The following is a 20,532-nucleotide window of genomic DNA, read 5'->3' on the forward strand; positions in this document are numbered from 1 at the left end:
ATTGATGGAGAGGTCTAAGGGGGGGTTGCACATATAATGTAACAGTGTTTATTATTTACTTTAAAACCAATGCTTTTATCACGAAAGGCAAATTTATGGTTATTGCATATATCGTTGACATAACAAAGATCAAATTAATTTTTTTGCATTTAACATAACAGACACAATTTTATGCTTTGATACTGAAGGTTATCTTGTTCCAGAGTGACTTTGGAACTTTCTCAATTACTTTTTTTCTTTGATGCAAAAAAATGTCAATCTATTAACAAGTATGGATGCATAAGATTTGCATCATAGTCAAAAATTAAATTCAGTTTTTCAAATTGATAATTTAAGTGCATCAACTAGTAATGTTGAATTTTTTTCATATAATTATATTTATCATGATACAGAAGACAAAAGTAACTAAAACAGTAGTTAAAAAAATAAATAATTATATCAAATTGCCAATTGGTAATATACATTAATTTAACTTAAAAGGAACAGGTGGTTTCTCCTTCGAAGAAGGGTCGGTAGTTAGGGACTAGGAAGGGGCTTGCAATAGAGCCATAAAGTCAAGGTTCAAGCTGAAAAGCAATTGTCAAATTGTAAAAGATGTTCAGTGCAGCATACAAGTTAAATAGCAACCTTATGTGACGACTTCTGTCTCATTCACTCTAACCTTAATATATGAAATCTACATGGTCCATTAGAAAAACAAATAACTGACACCCATTACTTTCCACCCACAAGGTAAAACATGTTTATATAATCTCTGAAATGCCTGTCCAATGAAGGTATTGTCACAGAGGTAATACAATACACCTCATATTCTTTATGAAACTAATGGAGATACAATATGAGGACTGGCAAACATACCTTACTTTTATTCTCTAAAGGATCATTTGAAGTGCAATGGTATAAAGTTATTCCTTAAAATATTTCCCTGTAAAGTATTTCTCCTACTAAAATTCAGTATTTTTGTTTTAGATCATTAGGTGAAACATGTCTGTTTGGTTTTATCAAATGAGACGGGACTTAAACCATGAGTACATTTAGCACCCTCTCTGGTGGTCCTAATAAAATCCATCTTTTTTATTAACAATAGTTGTCTTAAAATTGATATTTCTAGGCAAACTAAACATCAATTCTTAGCTTACAGCCATCAAAAATAGGCACAGGGTGAGTGGGGGCAGCATGTGATTTGCGTCACCTCATTCAAAGTTACCTGACTGTAATTACACCTTGCTGTATATTAGAGTAACATCTACTTAGTTTGAGCAAGGAAGTAGAAAAGCCTTCACCTAAGATGGCAGTAAGCTAACAAGTAAGCTTTTATTATGTTTTGTTAGTGTACAAATACCAAACATAGGACACTATATGTAACAAGCTGATTAATATTTTGCTATATGTTATCTCTTCTTTACCTACAGATTTCCACAAAAAGAAAAATAATTTTTAAAATGAGGAAAAACTCAAATAAAATAAATTTATCTCATATCCTTCAAGCAAATAAAACTACAAATTCATCCATATGCACACCATAATTTTGGCCAAATGCACATGCAGAAGACTAAATGAAGGATTTTTGGTGTGACAAAAGTATAATTAACAAACTGTTTTGGTGTCCTTGATAATTTTCTGGTACTTTCTCCAGTACGTAAATCTCTAAGCTATAAAATATCCCAAGAAAATGCCCTTTAACAAAGCTAAGTGAAAAGATACATACATGTGTTTTATCAGTGTTAATTGTTTCATTATTTTAAAGGCATGTAACAAAATATAGGAATATATAAGAAAAGAAAAATATTTTGTTCAAGTTCTCTTAAATCCATGTGGATGCAATCTTGCTATCTAGATGATATTGGTTTGACCAGAGATTCTGTCAGCATCTATAATTCCCTTTATGATTATTTTTTATTTCTCATGTAGCCATATCATTTTTTCCAGTATCTCCATGCATATCAAAACTTTCATCTTCATTTCCCTGTATAAAGGTTATTCTAACACATGATTGGCCTTTTTTAAACAACTGAGTATTTTATCCAAAATTGGGTAACTCATGATATATGAGAATTTTATTCCAAACAGTGATGCAAAACAAACTAGATTGGAAATATGCAAGTTTTTGATGCTCTTATAGCTTAAATCATTATGCAAAAACAAATTCATTCATAATTCCCAAATTTAGCTCAACTGCTACACACACAGTTAGTGTGTCCATTGTGGTCAGTTGAGATTGCATTAGTGAAGACCACAGACATGTTTTTACCATGTTTGAAAAACTGGCAAATCATCAATGCAGCCTTGAAGTTAAATATCAACTGAAAGTTTTCATTTTTTTATGAAAGTTAAAAATTTAAGACTATGTTAATAGTGACAGTATATCATGTGGAGTTGTCTGCTGCAATTCTTAATTATCATAGTTCCACATAGTAAACTAGCTTGTGTTCTTTAATTGTGCATAAGCACTTTGATCTCTATTTTTATTCTCTACTATATGTGTGTTAGCATGAAAAAATTATTAAGTTGTTGATGAGTGTGACCCTTATTTTAAGGAAATCAATAATTTTTCACACTAATTTCTTTCTTTCTCTCTCAAATAAAAAGAGCATTATTATTATTATTAGTTTGGTAAGTGTGGGAAATTTACAATTGAACAAAGGGAAAAAACTAAATGCTTTTTCACTTATGCTCTGAAATCGCCATCATTTGTGGACCAGACATCCCCCCTCAAATTAAATTTACGCTAAACATCATTATTAAAAAAAAAAAAAAAACTAGAAAAGCACTCCGAGTGCAGACCTCTGCCAAAGCAGCGTTTTTTTTTTTTATTATTATTGATTGATTATTGATCCGGATCACCACCAAAAACAAATCACTTCTAAGTTAACCCATTTGCCATCTTCCCTGAAAATTTCATCAAAATCAGTCCATAACTTTTTGAGTTATGTTGATGACAAACAAACAAACAGACAGACAGACAGGGGTGAAAACATAACCTCCTTGGCGGAGGTAATGAATTTCGTCTATCAACTCTGTTAATGGGGTGTCGCCACTCGTTGATTTGGTCTGGTCTTAGAAACTATATATAAAAACGTAAACAATACTGCTAAGGCATTATTATTATTATTATTAATATTATTATTATTATTATTATTATTATTATTACCACCATAATCCCCAGTTTCCAAGGGTCTGCAAAATCACATTCACAATCCGGAAAAAAAATCTGAACTCAAATTCAAATGTACCTACATATTAAAAGCCATCGGCATTATGCAGCGACCTCACTGCTCAAATGTCCAGACATAATCTAAAATATTGTTGAACTTTGCAGGGTTTGTTTTTGGCTCTCTTCACATCATGTTGGATGCTTACAAACCACACTGCCACAAGTTAGAATAAGCAATTCTCATTCTATCTCGAACATTGCGAGACTCGAAGCCAAGACGAGACGAGTTTTTAACTACATTTTTTTGTATTTGTCATGTCTTTATTATAAAACAATATTTTGTGTTGTGTAATTTTTTTGCAATTGATGAAATAATAATTCCTTTCCCCACTTTGGCATGAACACTGATGAATGACAGTAAGTTACCATCGTTTTTGAAAACTTGAATTTAACGTTAGAACCCCAATGGTTCTTGGAAGTCGTAACATCATTATTAAAAAAAAAAAAAAAAAAAAAAAAAAAACTAGAAAAGCACTCCGAGTGCAGACCTCCGAAAAGACAGCGTTATTATTATTATTATTATTATTATTATTATTATTATTGATTGATTATTGATCCGGATCACCACCAAAAACAAATCACTTCTAAGTTAACCGGCCATTTGCCATCTACCCTGAAAATTTCATCAAAATCGGTCCATAACTTTTTGAGTTATGTTGATGACAAACAAACAAACAGACGGACAGACAGGGGTGAAAACATAACCTCCGAGTCCTAATAAAAGAAGACATTCCTATATGAAAAATGTAGGGTTCTTACCTCTGCCGTTAGCAGGCACGTAGCCAGCAATTTTAAAATAGGGTTATTTTTCTGAAAAGGGGGCCTTTTACCAAAGGGGTGTCCCGAGATAAAATTTTACCCAGAGTGGACCTTTTCCTGGCAAAAAAAAAGGGCGGACCCCCTCCTCCCCCTCCCGTGGTCATGTCGATACTCCCCCGCATCGATACGGCCCCGCACAGATAGATTCCCGCATCGATACATCCCATGTAAAATTGCCGTTTTGTGTGCGAAGCGTTACTCACCCACACCGATATTCCCCCGCATCGTGACGTAGCTTCCCCGCACCTTTACTCCCCTCGCTGCATCTTTACTCTCCCGCATTGATGCTCCCTCTATGAAATGTTTTCATACATGTGTGTGTATTGGGGGCCACATTGTTACTCATCTATATTTAAAACACACCAAATAAATTTGCTAAATTTACTTTTTTTTAATGGAAAAACGGATTAGGTAGACCGCCTACTGGTGTGTTATGTTGAACATTTACATATTGACCGCAGGCAACCCCTTGATGATGTTGCTTTTATGCTTTTACGCATACACTTTGGATTTGACATACCCCTTTGAATAAACAGCAGTTTTTAAATCCCGACTGACCATAGAATTTAGTTTCTATGCTCATTAGGCCTAACCATAATAGATATTTTTTTTAATTAAATTTGTCTACCGACCATGTTTATATACAGTTGCCGCTTATTAGGCCTAATCAACTCATCAATTTTGTTTAGCCTAAGGCTACGTAGATCTAATGTTGAAGAACGAAGTGAAGTATAAGGCCTACACTTTTCAAAAATCACAAAGCCGATATCCTGACGTGAAAGATCGACTATGTTGTAGGTTACAAATTAAAGAAGACCAATTAAAGTATTTGTTTCCTTATTTTTCTGCAATATTGCGAATAGAATGTGCCCTTTTGGGTCCCAAGAGGGTTGCGCACTTGTTAAAAAATCGTACAGAAAAGTTTTAAAACTAGAATTGTGTTTCTGGTATCGCATTTCAATGGGAATCTGTGCTGTAAAGATACAGGGGAGTAGGCCTATCAATGCGGGACATATCGGTGCGGGGAAGTATCGGTGCGGGGACGTATAGCGATGTAACTCCCCCCCCCCCCCATTCTGAGTTTGTATCGCCCCCCACCTCCGTTCGGCTTGCAGCTGATATGCGCCGTCAGTAGATATGACTTGTATTTAGGCTTGCAGGTGCCATGCACGCTACCGGTGATCTAGAGTGTCAAAACAACGTGTAGGCAACTACATGGTGGGGATTGGATAATATGAGATACGTCACCCTTAAATAGGCCAATACATATCTTTTCTTATACCTGTCATTAAAAAGCCAGGCTCCTTTTGAAGCTGTAAAGGATCCGTATGATACTCTTCTTGGTATCTTCATTTGTTCCTCGGTCTGGTCCATCTGCATGCTTCACTCATCGCCCAATGGTTTGAGTGAATCCTAAATATGATTATAATTTTAAATAATGTTAGAGTTACGACTGGTAAACAGGAGAAACTAAGGCAGTCTAATTTAGCCGGTGAATAGTATCACATTTTCACGGTGAATTTAAGACACGCGGCTAAGACGCACGCCTAAGACATCGCGAAAAACAGATAAAATAGCAGTCAACACAGAAAAATGTCCATATTGAAACAACTTGGGGAAAAAATCTGCCATTTCATCATTCCTTCGTTGCCAGGGCCGTTGTAGGCCTACTTCTCGTGATATATCCAAATGCGAGGGTCCCACTGGGTGATTTCATTTCCCGTGAAAGCAACATTTTATTTCCCGAGATGTGAGTTCAACGCTCAGATTATTTAGCGTAATCCGTGTCTTCAGCAACCGATTCCGGTGACTCGAAGTCATAGTACATGTATGTACTCGACAATTCGTGATTTTCAGCTCCTCGGACTCACATTTTCAATAAGATATGAATAGAGTTTTATTTATTGTGATTTGATGATTTTATTTCCCGTGAACTGTGATCACTACTCTCCAATGGGACCCTCAAAAGGCAGTAAGTTAGGCCACCCAAAAATGCTTGCAAACACACAAAATTAAAAGACTAGTAAAACCAAATTGCTTTTCCTTTCGAAATCGAGACCCAAATTTATATGTATCAATGTCAAAACGATGGATTAAAAGCAATGACCAAACTTTTCCTTCGTTGCATAAGTTGCTAACTATACATTTTTATCTCAGGCAAATAATATATATATATATACCTAAAGAAATTGAATATTTCATTGTTAGATATCATTTCAAAATTATATTAATGATAATGATAAGTCTGTGGTGGTGCGTTTTAAACGGAAACGGCACTTATTCCGATTTTTTATGATATTAAGTTTGATTTATTATCATAAGATACAGTTTAATTATTTGAGTTTCTTGCTTCACAAGACGTTCTTATGATAAACAAAAATATAGGCCTATGTCAGGGTTTATCTTATCATCGTCTCGTGTTGTGTTGGACTAGCAAATGCCTTTTGAAACATGTAACCATTGGCAGCAATACATATGATCAGAATGCTACGTATAAAACTTAGCTTATGTATATAAACCTTAAACATACAACCTACCTTCATGGCCAGTAGTTTATTTCGCTCTCACTAAATAAAAGTCGTGTTTTAGGCTACTTTCATTATATCCGCCAGTGTTTTATACAGTCCTTGGCACACCTGCTGGGAATGCAGACGCATGTTGCTCACCCCTAGATGGCCACTTGAAATACAAGATTATAAAACCAGTTTAATTCCAATACCATAATAATGAATGCCATTGTGCGTTATCTGTGTATTTACTTATATCTGGGACACGGAGGTGAGATTTGGTAGGAAGCGATATGGGGAAAAAGCAGGGGAACGTTTAGTTTAGTGATCATTTCTCACATAAACGGTCATTTTTCACTCTTTTTAAAATTAAAATTCAAAAACAAATTAAACAAAAAGAGATTAACCGTGAAAAATTCCATTAATACATTTTTATCAAGTTAAAATAAGTCTGAGTTTAACAAAATACAAAATCAAAACAAAAAATGCCTTTCTGGTCAATAGATAATCAAACCTTAAGAACGAAAGGAATTTGAACAAACATCTTTCTTACAAAGTAACTGATACTGTTATCTTAAGAGAAACTTGATTAATTTCGAGAGTTTTCGTAAATTGTTGGTCGTTTGTGCTATTAATAAATCAGACTCATATTAGTATATCGACTTTTACGACGAGGTTCATTACATCGAAGTTATGTTACTGCCGGGTGCCACTGCCGCTGTGTTTTATAATGTAAGATTTACTAGCCATTTTCAACTAAATCATGCAACGTAAGAATAACCTTGAATGGAAATATGACAATAATTTTAAAACTTATCCCACTGAATTGACTTCTAAATTTGGCGTTTTTGTTCGCAAGAGAAAATTATGATGTTGTGCGACCCAACATGTGTTACACTGTACTCAAAAGAGAGTTGAGCAAATTGCCATATATAATACTTGACCTTACCGGTATAGGCCCACAGCTACGGTGCGATACAGCCTATGTAACAGAACAACCACCATGTAAGAGAATAACCATAACAAAACCGGTTTTTAGGATCACATACCATATGAATCAAATTCTTGAGGTCTGAATTTTAGTCCCAATCTTTTCTTTAAATTTTCTTTTACGTTATACATATTTGTATGTGTAGATAGGAATGCCTTTCCAATATACAACTTTAGGTAAAGCTTTGATTTTTACAATATTGAAGGTTTGCCAAATCCTTATTATTATATAAGGGTATAAAATAAAACTGACCCAGTGTCGAAGCTATACTTCTCATGAAAATGATATGCACTGCCTTGTGTGTGGAATCAAATAACATAAAGGAGTTGAGGAATGTTTGAATGTTCAGGTTTTTCTTTTCGTGGCGTATAATTGCAAAATAATGTTATCCATATCAAGGCCAGTGAAATTTGTAACAATCCAAATATTTTAACTAGCATGCAGATCTGTTACGATTTAACCTAAACTTAAGGCCTCACTCAGGTAATAAACACTGCCAAGAATATCTGGAAAGTTGCTTCAATTCGAAGCGTTGTTAGTAAAGAAGCGTAATTTCAAGATGAAATCCGTTTTTATGCAGTCGGGCCTTGTCGTCTTTAAAATAAAAGTTTTCGATCTCAGGTATACACTTGACTTAGTGTGATGGTCTTTGTAAGACCTCACCAGAAGGGTCTGATCTCGACCGAGAATTGACATGACGGCGACATGACCTCGCACGTGTTTTATCCAAAACTATTTTCGTTAATTTTTTACTAATGAAATCTATGGATATAGGCTACTCACTGGAATCACTCTGATAAATTCTTGGAACCCGTGCCGTCTGTATGTTAGCGTCTCCCTGACGAAATCATGCTTAACTTGTTGGTCCACGGTGTCCAAGTTTAGGCAAACACGGGACGACAATGATATAACCCAAGCACTTACTATTCGTGATTCATTGCGAGTCAGGCCTGCTGTTGGTAGACAAACAATTTGTTTCTGCGTGCGTTTCACGCCTTAATGAAGACTGGACCCTTAAATACCATATATAACCTTTACCAACATTTTCAAAGACATGGAATTCAACTTATGAACCCTTTTGAACTTTTTCGGTAATTCGTGCTGAGGTTTTAGAAACTGTTCATTTAAGGGAGGGGGGGGGGGTGAAAGAAAACTGACTTGATATTTTAGGGACTGAAAGGAATGAACTAGATAGAAAGTGTAGATTTACATTTAACTAATTAATTTACATCTAAAACTATACAATTTCAGTTCCATGTTGCCCGTAACTGAGATCTCTCGGGTCTGTTCAGCTTTTTAGATGGATCATGGCCACTGGTACCAAGTCCATTTACATGCCTGTTACAACCGAGTCCGTCTCTTCACGTGAGTTTTGTTTGTGGTGTACTTACATTTTAATACAGTGGAAATTGAGCGTTTGTTTAAACAGCTTTCAATGTCAGGAATGTAGATTTTGTTTTCTGTGCAAATATACTTCAGCAACCGTAAAAAACCTTACATGCAATATTACATGTTGAACCATTAATAAAAAAAGAGACTTCATTTACAATAATGAATTTTAGTTAGCAAGGTTATTTACTTTAATGTAGGAGTGTAAACAAAATACAGTAGGAAAAACAGAAAAAAAGGTGAAAACTGTGTACGCATTGTATTTTCCCCTTATTTGTGGGCTCTAAGCGTTCATACAATAAACCCCCATTAACCCAGGGTGATAAACGGACAAACTGTGTACGCATTGTATTTTGTTGTACTTTGATATTCTGTTAAAACTTTTAAAACATCCATTAGATGAGTCGTTATGTACACTAGGCGTTTTTACTGCACGCTGCATTTGAGAACACATAGGACACTTAACACATTGAGTCCTACGGCAATGAAAAAATTACACTTAATTTTTTTTTAGTTTACACGTGTAATCAAACACACGAACGATGTCGTCAATAACATAGTAAAATCTGCTCTGGCATTTCTATATTTGATAATGAGCTCGAGAAAAAATGCCTCTTATTATTTCTATAGTCATTTATCACAAGGTTTTCAAATTAAGCATGTTGAAGGCCTGTTCATACAGGTGTAGATGGGTCAAACAAGTTTGGTAAGACCAGTCCCAAAACAAAAGACTCTTTTACAATCAGCTTACTCTAGAAACCCAATCTAACAGTATGCCAATCATCCGAATTTCAATAACTTCTAGACACTGCACACATACGTATGTCAAGGGAACTTCTACGTCTGTCCATTATGGTGTTTTTATAAGTTGCATGACAGAGCTAACTGTACTGCTGAGATCGAAGTTTTAACGGTCAAGCGAAGATAAAGTACTTTTTGCGACTGCAACAGGACCTTAAACAGTCACAACATAGTAAAAACAAGTAGAATTCGTAGCAGTAGTGAGAGTCCACTACCCTAAATAAAGGGAATCGTGAATTAGTTTTTTAATACATGAAATTAATAGAAATAAAAAACGCTAAAATTTCATGATTAGATAAAAATAGAAGAACAAAAGGGAAACGGTGAATCCACTCTTTATTTCACCTTCATCAATTAATATTATACAGGGCAAAATAAGTAACATTTTCTACATAAGTTAAAATAAAACAAAAAGATATTAAGTAAAAAAAATATGGCTAACATTTATACATTAAAATAAAAAAACACACACACACACAGATAAGTGCAAATAATCTCAATTTTTTCCATAATTTTCACTATTAACAATTTGCAGATTAACAAGTTTTGCACATTACTCTACGTGTTTCGTTGAGATTCTCAGTTGAGTATGAGATCAACAATATATTGCCAACAGCACAATTAAGCAAGGTCACTAAGACAAAGACATTATTGTCTAGAAAAAATGGGCAAATCTATCATATACCAAATTTTAACTGATTATAACAAGTATCAGATTTGGATATATTTGGAATAATATTATAATTGCTTAGCTCAAAAATATTAGGCTCCGTTCACATGGAAAATCTGTTTTCTAAAAATCTAAAAATCTATTTGCGGTTTCTTGTGATCACAGTCTGTGCCCTGAATACCCCACGGTGTAATTAGTGGCAGCGCCGAGAATTAATTACAGTTTTGGAAGTAACTGGCTCTCGCTGCCCATAATTACACTGTGGGATATTCAGGGCACAGACTGTGATCACAAGATACCGCAAATATATTTTTAGATTTTTAGAAAATAGATTTTTCATGTGAACGCAGCCTTAGTCACTGCAGAGACTCATACATCTTTTACATAATCTTAAACTAAAATGTGACTAAAGCAGTTTATAATTTTAACTTTTAATTCAAACTGTGTATTTTCTGAATATCTAATCAGTGTTCATCAGTGTTGATAAGTAGAGTTTAAATAGCAACATTTTGGAATCAGAGATTATACTGCAGTGTAATAAAGTGTAAGATGTGTAATACTTGTTTTATGCAGAACAAAATAAGTTATGATATTTGATAGAAACTGTCACCAGATTGTTGAAACCTCAAAATAATAATAATATATTAACAATAGTTTTAAAAAAGCTATGAATTGAATGATGATGTACTTAGATTACTGGCATGTTGAATGATACTACTTTAAAACTAGAGGATCAGAGAGGCGATACCGCCTCCGAATATTGTACCACCAGCTGGAGCAAGCGCATTCATATAGACCCCCACATATACAAAATAAGGAACACAGCCACCAGTCTTGTGCTTGACAAGCTGTAAAAATGCAATCAACAAGAATTTTCAAAATATGCAAAAAATATATATATTACTAAAAATGGTACAATCAAAGTTAAGTTCATCGCAAGGTAGGTCAAAGGTCAATTCCAAGGTCACAGTAAATTGCCAGTATATGACTTCCTATTCAACTTCAATAGTAACTATGGGCCTATCTCTGCCAGGTTTGGAGTTAAAAGAGAAAGAAATTAGCAGAGTTCAGTTCATGATAATAAGTAGGTCAAAGGTCAATTTCAAGGTCACACTTAGATTGCCAGTATATGACTTCCTATTCACGTTCAATAGAAACTATGGACCTATCTCTGCCAGTTTTGGAGATAAAGGGGAAGCAAACTATGCAAAGTTCAGTTCATGGTGAAAAGTAGGTCAAAGGTCAATTTTAAGGTCACATTTAGATTGCCAGTATATGACTTCCTATTCAACTTCAATAGTAACTATGGACCTATCTCTGCCAGTTTTGGAGATAAAAGGGAAGCAAAATTTGCAAAGTTCAGTTCATGGTGAAAAGTAGGTCAAAGGTCAATTTTAAGGTCACATTTAGATTGCCAGTATATGACTTCCTATTCAAGTTCAATAGAAACTATGGACCTATCTCTGCCAGTTTTGGAGATAAAAGGAAGCAAAATTTGCAAAGTTCAGTTCATGGTGAAAAGTAGGTCAAAGGTCAATTTTAAGGTCACATTTAGATTGCCAGTATATGACTTCCTATTCAAGTTCAATAGTAACTATGGACCTATCTCTGCCAGTTTTGGAGATAAAAGGGAAGCAAAATTTGCAAAGTTCAGTTCATGGTGAAAAGTAGGTCAAAGGTCAATTTTAAGGTCACATTTAGATTGCCAGTATATGACTTCCTATTCAAGTTCAATAGAAACTATGGACCTATCTCTGCCAGTTTTGGAGATAAAAAGGAAGCAAAATTTGCAAAGTTCAGTTCATGGTGAAAAGTAGGTCAAAGGTCAATTTTAAGGTCACATTTAGATTGCCAGTGTATGACTTCCTATTCAAGTTCAATAGTAACTATGGACCTATCTCTGCCAGTTTTGGAGATATAAGGGACTAAATGTTATAATTTTGGAGTTACCATAATGTGCCATAAATTTCCTACAAAAAAAATTAATTAAAATAAAGAAAAGGTCATTTTGGTCAAAATTCTTGAAATGGGAGGTGCTCTGAAGTTCCAGATGTTCAAATTTGATGAAATAATGTCATTTTTGACCACAAGTTGTCTGCTTTGCCAAGCCTTATGTTTTATTTTTCCGGAGTTCAAAATTTATTATCCATTATCGTACTGCACATTTTGCTTTCACCACCAATATGTACTTTTTGATACAGCGTAACTCGAAAACCGTATGGAATACAAAAAAACGGAGACCACCTCCAGTGTTGGGCTTTACATGCTCTACAAAATGCAAAAAAGAATGGGTGTCTAGCATTAACGGTTCCCGAATTAGAGACAGTTTTCAGTTTCGATATCTTATGCCCGCTACTCCCGTGAAAATGCACCGATTGACCCCAAATTCACGGAGATGAAAGATGACCTGAAGGGTAACACTTTCCATTAATATTATTAGTTAAGTCTGTGTGGTGTCTGAATAAGACCGCAAATAATTTTTTTTTCGGCAAAAATTTTGTTTTTTTGAAAATTTTGGCCCGTTTGACCTTAAAATAAAGGTCAAAGGTCAAATCCAAGGGCATATTTGAAATCTACACATATGACTTTTGGAAAGCTGTCTGTAGAAATTTTTCCCATAATTCCTTCTGTAGGGGAGATAATTAGCATTTCATTTTGCCATTTTTGGACAAGGGTGCATTGCAATGAGTGCCACACCTAGACCCCAATACCGACAAAGCCCAAATTTTACGTGGAACGAGTTGAGATTATAGGTGACCTAAATCCAAGAGATGGGTATGGAGGCCCTTACCGTCTAGGAGGAGAAGCGGTAACGGTGACTTGGCGGCGGAGCCGCAGGAGCCGGCGGAGCCGGCGGAACATACGGGTTGGGACTAAAACCATGTGTACCGCCAGCGCCTACGCTGGTGGTACAATTACTCTAAAATTATATTACATATTTTTCATTTAGCACCTATACAGAGTACTGTTTAAGATCAATTTTAACAGATTTTTTTTTTACTTTGGAATTCAAATTATCACACTTACTTGTCTCATCTAATAACGACATAGTACTTATTTACCACATCTTTAATATAGCTCACGTGTTGCCTTTTGAAAATACTGTCCAGCAATATTCTCATTATACATCTCTAAACAAAACAAATGGAATGAGAGAACAGTTTCATTAGCTCTGCATGTATCAATTTAAATTATTGTTTTTCTTTTTATCTAGAGCTTATAAAATATGTGGGTATTACCTCCAATATTTCTGTGACTGTCAGTCACCATCATCGGGGAGTAAATGACTAGGGTCATTTCACCTGGAATGAAAATCCAGGTCAATTGCCCCTAATCACTGGCCTTGTGTTGTAACTGTTACATCCTCCCCACGGGACTCCTCTACATCCCTCTGGAGCACCGTGAGGTAGATAGCTGGTAGATCATATCCCCCCTGTCTGTTCAGGTCTGGTTGTTTGGTCCTGATGTGTACAGCTTCTGCTATTTTTCTTTGGAATGTCCAGTTTTCCCTGTCTATTACCTTCAGGCTGTCAAAATCAATGTGGTGACCTGGATGTTTGCAGGTATGTTCTCCAAGGGCTGATTTCCAGTTGTTTTTGGCCACTGAGTCTTTGTGTTCTTTCATACTTGTGGCTAATGACAGTCACAGAAATATTGGAGGTAATACCCACATATTTTATAAGCTCTTGATAAAAAGAAAAACAATAATTTAAATTTAAAAAAAACAAATGGAATTATTAAATCTGCCCTAGTAAAATGTGTCAACTCTTACATCTAAATACTCATATCCACAAATTCAAAACCCAGCACAACATAGATTTATACAATCATCTGTAACTTCAAAGAAATACCACGGAGGAGAACTTTGTCTGTCAGTGTTGAGGTGGTTTCTTGAACTGATTTATTCATAGGCTTAATTAAGGAGGCCAAGTCATATCTAAGGAATATCATTTTTGTCATAGGAATTTCATTCTTACATATTCAAAACTTGGAATATCATTGCTGATTGGGCTTATTGTTTAGAAAAAAAAAAGAGGGTCAGGTACCATAATTTTTTGAGGGAGTGTCTCATACCTGTAGCATTCCAGCAATCAATCTAACATAACGAAATATGGAAAATTTGAAAAAAAAATTGTTACACTGGATCCTTTCCATTGTTTATATAGGACCATTTCCTTCAAAAAGCAATACTACTTGTTGTGGGGTGTTACATTATTTGTTTCAACTATTAGTTGTCATCCATGTATAAATAAACAAGAAATGGTTAAAATAAAGTTGATCATCTTATTGGATTTAAAAATACAGGGGCAGATGGTGTCCAAAAAGTGATACTGAAAGTTCCATTTTATTCATATCTAAATTAAGTAATTTTTTGTTACATACGGTAATGTTTGTAACAAAAAAGACTTCTAAAATCAGGTATGAGGTGTTATGCTATGCAAAATTACTTGAAGATCTCATGAAATCAAATTAAACTTGACCTCCTTGATTGTCATGAATTCATGTAGATTTTTTCTTAGCTTCTTCCCTTTCTGTGACATCTATGGCAGCAACATTGAGGGAAGCAGCATATAATTGTACCAAGCTGATAACAGTCTTCATAACAGCAACAGGAGCACAGAGCACACACAGCGAGGTCCACAGACTCAAAGAGATGATGGGCACTAAGAATACAAACAAACAAATAAATAATATACACATATATAATATGTTGTTTGCATCCATTTTCAATGAACATTTAAGATCAATGTAAAGGAAATCTTGAAGTAAGGCTATCTTTATAAATTATATAATTTTATCAGTAATACTCACATTTGGGCCCTGCAGTGAAGTGAATCAGATAGAGTGTACCAAAGAACAATTCATTACCAGCACACATGAGAAAAAGGATGATCTGAAAAAGCAAAATAATGTTCTGAAAAAAAGTGTTATGTGAAACCTTTTTCAACTAGAGAAATATGCTTTACATGACTCATTCCTTTAAACACATCAAATAAATAGAAATTCATAAATAAAACAATAAGCATATATTTAAATAAATAAATACATAAATATATGTTGGCAATTGCCATACTGTAATGCAACAGTCTAGATCACCAAATAGGAGACTTGCATGCCAAGAAACTGCCAATAAAACTACCAGATATAATGTTAGGAAGATATTCCAAAGGCAGAGATCAAGACATATTCCTAATGAAGAAGAAGAAGAAAAAAAAAAAACAGAGCAGTATGCAAAGGTGCTAAAGACTGTGTAAGCTAAGACCTCATTCCCATAGATATTTAGATCGATCTATCCCCTTGGGGAGTCTCACTAGATTGGTCTCAGCTTATCAGGCTTAAATGTCTGTCCCGCCTACTAAAAGTTGTAAGGGGGTAATTAACTATGGTGCGCTCTGAGCTGACAGCAATTTAGTGTGAACCCCCAGGGAGTAAGGTCGATCCAGATGGATCGATCTAAATCTCTGAGAATGCAGTCTAAGTGATAATGTCTAAAACTGTGAAAAGCTTCATTGTTGGATCTGTCATTTTGTTTTACTTAGGAGCAAAGGAGCTGGAGTCTGCCTTGAACACAACTTGATCAATGGTGTTCGAGACCTATCCTTACCCTGTTGGTATAGTAGTGTTTCAGGATTGGGTTGCCCTCAAGATCTATCACCTTATGGCTAGAGCTTCCTTTCATAGCAGAACTGCAATAGCAAAAATAATTTACTAGTAAATGTCTTTCAATTTCTCATTTATTTAAATAAAAACATTATATGTCTATTTTGCAGGTCTTTGGGTAACACAGTTCAAGGATAGAAAAAGGACTAAAACACTATTACAGGTACATAATGCCAAGAAAACTGTGACAAATAAATTAGTAATTGTTTTCCAGAGTATGTAACCACTAAAACAATGTGGTTTTATTTCAGGTTTTCTATAGAGTTATAAACAAGTAATTCTGAATATGTACAGGACATTCTTATGCAAACAAAACTTACACCCAAGTATGCATCCAGTGACTGACAATATCAACACATAAGTTGAACATCAAGACAATGGTATACTTTGGATAAAACTGACATAGCACTATAATCAGGCACATTGTGCCACATCTGTCTGTTAGCATGTCCAGCATAGCACCAAATTTTGTACCTGGAAAAAAAGATATATTTAGCAGACAACTCACACAAAGAGCATGCTCCTTGAATGTTTCTTCATTCTGACACTTATTTTGATCTATTCACATTATGATCTTATACAGTATCTCTTAAAATATCTTCATGTCACTTAAATCAATTCTACCATGCAAATAAAAAAGACTGTTAGTACGGCAGTCCATGATAAACCATATTATGTTAAGATTATAATTATTATAATTATTCAACAGACCTACTGTATGCATAATCTTACTTAAATTGTTGTTATCATAAGTACACAGAAATAAGTTCCAGAAGCATACGTACCTTGGCCAAGATACCTTGCAGCATGCCCATCAATGGCATCAAGTCCACTACTCAACATATAACAAGTTATTGCAGTCACATGATCAAAAGGCATGAAATAGAATGATGCAAATGCCAGGAGTATTCTTGCATAACCTAAAAAAGAAGGTTTGTGTAGGTAATACAGCATATAGGAACTGTAAATGAATACAAACCATTAAAATGATTTTTGTCAAATAAAGGAAAGCCAGGAGTATTCTTGCATAACCTAAAAAAGAAGGTTTGTGTAGGTAATACAGCATATAGGAACTGTAAATGAATACAAACCATTAAAATGATTTTTGTCAAATAAAACATCTGAGCAGAAGAAAATGTTACTTAAGAAATCATTAAGAGTGGCTGACTGGTAATAAAGGATCCAGTATATTTTGGTCATCTTACTAGTACTTTTAAAAGACTGGAAATAAGTAACTAAAATTGAAAACAAAAATTAATAAATGGGAAGGAGGAGTATCATCGTTAGTGCTTTTTTAAACTATACTAGTCTTCTAGCTTATAAATAAAACTTATTTTTAAAACAAGGCACCAAAGCTGTCAAATGTACAAACATCAAGAAAGAAAAATAATCCAATCAAGCTGCTTTACCAATTTGAGCTGTGTGTCAATGATTCTTGTAAGTTACATAATGATAAGTAACACACTTTTCCTTTTAGAGTATTTGTAGTGGCAGTACACAAAATATTTTTGTGCAGCAAAAAGTGAAAAACAGCATAGATTTTGGAAAAATGGTCTGATCAGTGTGATTTTTGAACTAGACCTGTATTTTATGAATATTCATCAGTTCTGTAACTTTGAAGACAAAAGGTAAAAATAGTGGCCATGACGACACAGGCAATGGCTATATGTACAGACACATCTGTGTCTGTGCATAAAAATGAACAAGCCTCCTGTACAGTATGATACTGTGGCATTATACTGAGGTTCCCTTGTAAATGCAAAGTGATTTATGGGAAACCTGTACAAAATTGTCCAGATTAATCTCACTCATCTAGTGTAAAACTCATACAATTTTAAAAGTGCTTTAGCTTCTGACAGTTTATATTGAAGTTAGTGCCCTGCACATTCATAGCTGCATTTGTTTAGCAGTATTTCCACAGCAATACATCTTGCATTTAATAGTCCTGACATGTTACAATGCTTTTGGTCACAATGCTTTACCAATTTCAAAACTAAATATTTAAGTACTAGTACATTACTGGCACAACTGTCCTTAACAGCCTGGTGACTTTATAACAGAGCTATGCATATGTCATTTTTGGCATAGATTAATGAGACTCAGTAGCAGACAGCAAGATGCACTGTAGTGGAGCAGTGCAGAATATATTTAGTGCTTTCAACTGGTAGCTAGCTTCACCATTTTATCAAATCATATCAATAATAAATTTAATCAATCTTAACAGATATTTTACTAGGGTATAGATCTATGCATGCAGGATCCTTTTGTGATAATGGTATGAGGTCTGTTACATGAAATTAAGTAAAATTTCAGCTTGCCCACATAGCCATTGGCTGGTGTTATTTCTCTACACCCGAATTCTTTTTCCTGGTCATTTGGGTAGTGAAAGTCAAATGTCAGAGAAAGACATATGTCAGAGAAAGACGTAAGCAGACAGTTTTGGTCTTTCCTGCAACTAAGCAGTGAGCACAGATATCCACAGGTGTTGTTAGTTGTTTGATTTCATGAACAACCATAAAAACTGGCTGGAGTATCAGATTTCAAACCATTTTTTCAATTGTTTGCCATTGCTCAACTTATGCAAATGAGCCTATCTTGACACTTGATTGAGAATAGTTGTTACTTCCTATTGGGAACTGTTTTGAATTCTAAGAGAGGTTCTGAGTGAAAATTTTAAAGAGCAAACTTTTCAACAGATTTAAAACAAAAATTTAGCAAAGTTTGGCAAGACAAAATATATGCCACATAGAAGAACAAGGTCTAAGGTTTGTCAGATTTATTATTATTATTATTTCTTAATTTGGGCAAGTATTTTTTTGTAATTTTTTTTGTTTCCCCTCTTCTGGTTCCCCATATAGCTAAGATAAAAAAGGTCAAGCTCTACTGTATACACTTTGAAAGATATTTCAAATTCCTATAACATTATTTAGGGAGCGAAAATCCACTGAGGCAACTTTTGACTAATTTTTGAAAGTGGGGTCTGAAAAAAACTGACAGGCATGTGGTCACTAAAACTTGAATAAAGATTCAGATCTAAATGGATTATTCATACTCAAATCTGTGACTATCTGTGTAATAAATGTCGTCTAGCTCAATAAGATAGGTATATCACAATCCGCTAGGGGCGCTACAGTCGTAACTATCCAGGGGCAGTGAAGTGTAAAACTGAAGTCGGCCTGCTGACAGTTCGCCTATGGAACCCCTTTTTTAAATCCCTCTTTTAGTGCCGCCTAATAAAACTAATACAAGCCATTAACTAAATAAGCTGTAAATCAATGAGTAAAATCCGGTCACGTGATTTTCCCGTGTTGCAGTCTTTGAGAAGTTTCAGTTCAGGGTGTTTGAAGTTTTGCCTCGACAAAATGCTCAAAAATGTCAGGGGAGTACTGGTTTCCGCACTTTGAAATTTATAGCGAATAAAGTTTATGAAATTTGCAATATTATGTAGAAAAATCATGAAAATTAAACCATGCGAAGTATAGTTTATTTGATGCACAATATTCATAGTACTTAGTACATGATCTGCACGGAATCCATCCCAGCCATGTGCTTGTGCGGTCGCCAATTTGGGTTTGTTTCCGGGTCATTAGATTAACATACAGCCATAATTGCCCTAATTGGTCACAAGCAATTTGAGCACAGCTACAGTTGAGTGATCACCGCTGGTCAGTAGTTACAGGTTTTTAGCTGAAGAGTGTGGACACTTTTGGTGGATTTTTGCAGTTAAAAAAACTTCAATATCTTTGTTGCTTTTAGGAATATTTAAAAAATTCCAAATGATTTCATCCGGTTTTTGCATTACCTTTCAGATGATATAAGTATTATAATTTTCTGATCAGTTTGAAAATTTTTCTGATATACCTAAAATTTTAGCCTAAATAAGAAAAAAATCATGTGTGGATCCAAACCTTACGCTTAGCATTTCGTGCTGACGTTTTAGAAACTGTTCATATACTGGCAATAGTAGTATCAGTTGATATTGAATTTAAATAATTTAGCAATTAATCGCTATAATAGGTAAAACTAATTACTGTATGCTAAGTACATGTAGTACTATGCAGTAGTAAGCGAGCGATACTACCAATCTTATAGACTTGTTATAGTAAATATTGACACACTTACCGATTAAATTTGGTACAAAAAGGAATATATTTTCAGCCATCATGCAATGCCACTGAATCAGCAACACTTTCGTTAAATCAGGGATTATTGTGTACGGAAAGAAAGGAATCCAAACTGTATCACCTATGCACCGATAGTAAAGAACACTGGTAAGAAATTACAATTTGAAATTGTGTTAGTTGAGAAAACAGAATTCAATGTAGATCTATTTGCATTTATCTTTATTCTTAAGATTGGGGTAAATAAATAGCTTCATTTTATTTTTTTATTCATCTTAATTTTCTAAGTTTTGTGAGTGTAAATACGTTTCGTTTGAAATTTTGGTATGTTTATATTTCTCGTTCCACTTAACAGGTAT

At 34.6% G+C, this 20,532-nt stretch overlaps 2 protein-coding genes across 4 annotated transcripts in view; both read right to left on the minus strand.

Annotated features, from left to right (window-relative positions):
- LOC106161497 (uncharacterized) overlaps positions 1–8,487 on the minus strand; it is a 42,765-nt gene extending 34,278 nt beyond the window's left edge. Inside the window, exons 1-3 of one of the 3 annotated variants that reach the window (XM_086998959.1) lie at positions 8,315–8,487; positions 6,571–6,712; positions 5,316–5,446 (exon numbers count right to left, since the gene is read on the minus strand). In XM_086998959.1, coding sequence (XP_086855085.1) covers positions 5,316–5,413 — 98 coding nt within the window. In that variant the 5' untranslated portion in view covers positions 5,414–5,446; positions 6,571–6,712; positions 8,315–8,487. Of the gene's footprint in view, positions 1–3,237; positions 3,295–3,333; positions 3,400–5,315; positions 5,447–6,570; positions 6,713–7,489; positions 7,507–8,314 lie in introns of those variants that run through there. The other 2 variants (XM_086998960.1, XM_086998961.1) reach the window with 2 other exon arrangements.
- A 1,553-nt stretch (positions 8,488–10,040) lies between these two features.
- LOC106171426 (CDP-diacylglycerol--inositol 3-phosphatidyltransferase) lies at positions 10,041–20,324 on the minus strand. Its single transcript, XM_086999011.1, has 6 exons — positions 20,175–20,324; positions 16,838–16,972; positions 16,373–16,526; positions 15,997–16,078; positions 15,204–15,285; positions 10,041–15,055 (listed from the first exon to the last, which is right to left on the minus strand). Exons 1-6 carry the CDS (start codon positions 20,215–20,217, stop codon positions 14,892–14,894), a joined length of 660 nt encoding a protein of 219 aa, XP_086855137.1. The 5' UTR covers positions 20,218–20,324; the 3' UTR covers positions 10,041–14,891.
- Between the last annotated feature and the right edge of the window lie 208 nt (positions 20,325–20,532).

The sequence above is a fragment of the Lingula anatina genome, chromosome 1 (assembly GCF_051362555.1).
Source record: "Lingula anatina isolate TDL-2025a chromosome 1, LinAna3.0, whole genome shotgun sequence".
NCBI classification, from domain to species: domain Eukaryota; kingdom Metazoa; phylum Brachiopoda; class Lingulata; order Lingulida; family Lingulidae; genus Lingula; species Lingula anatina.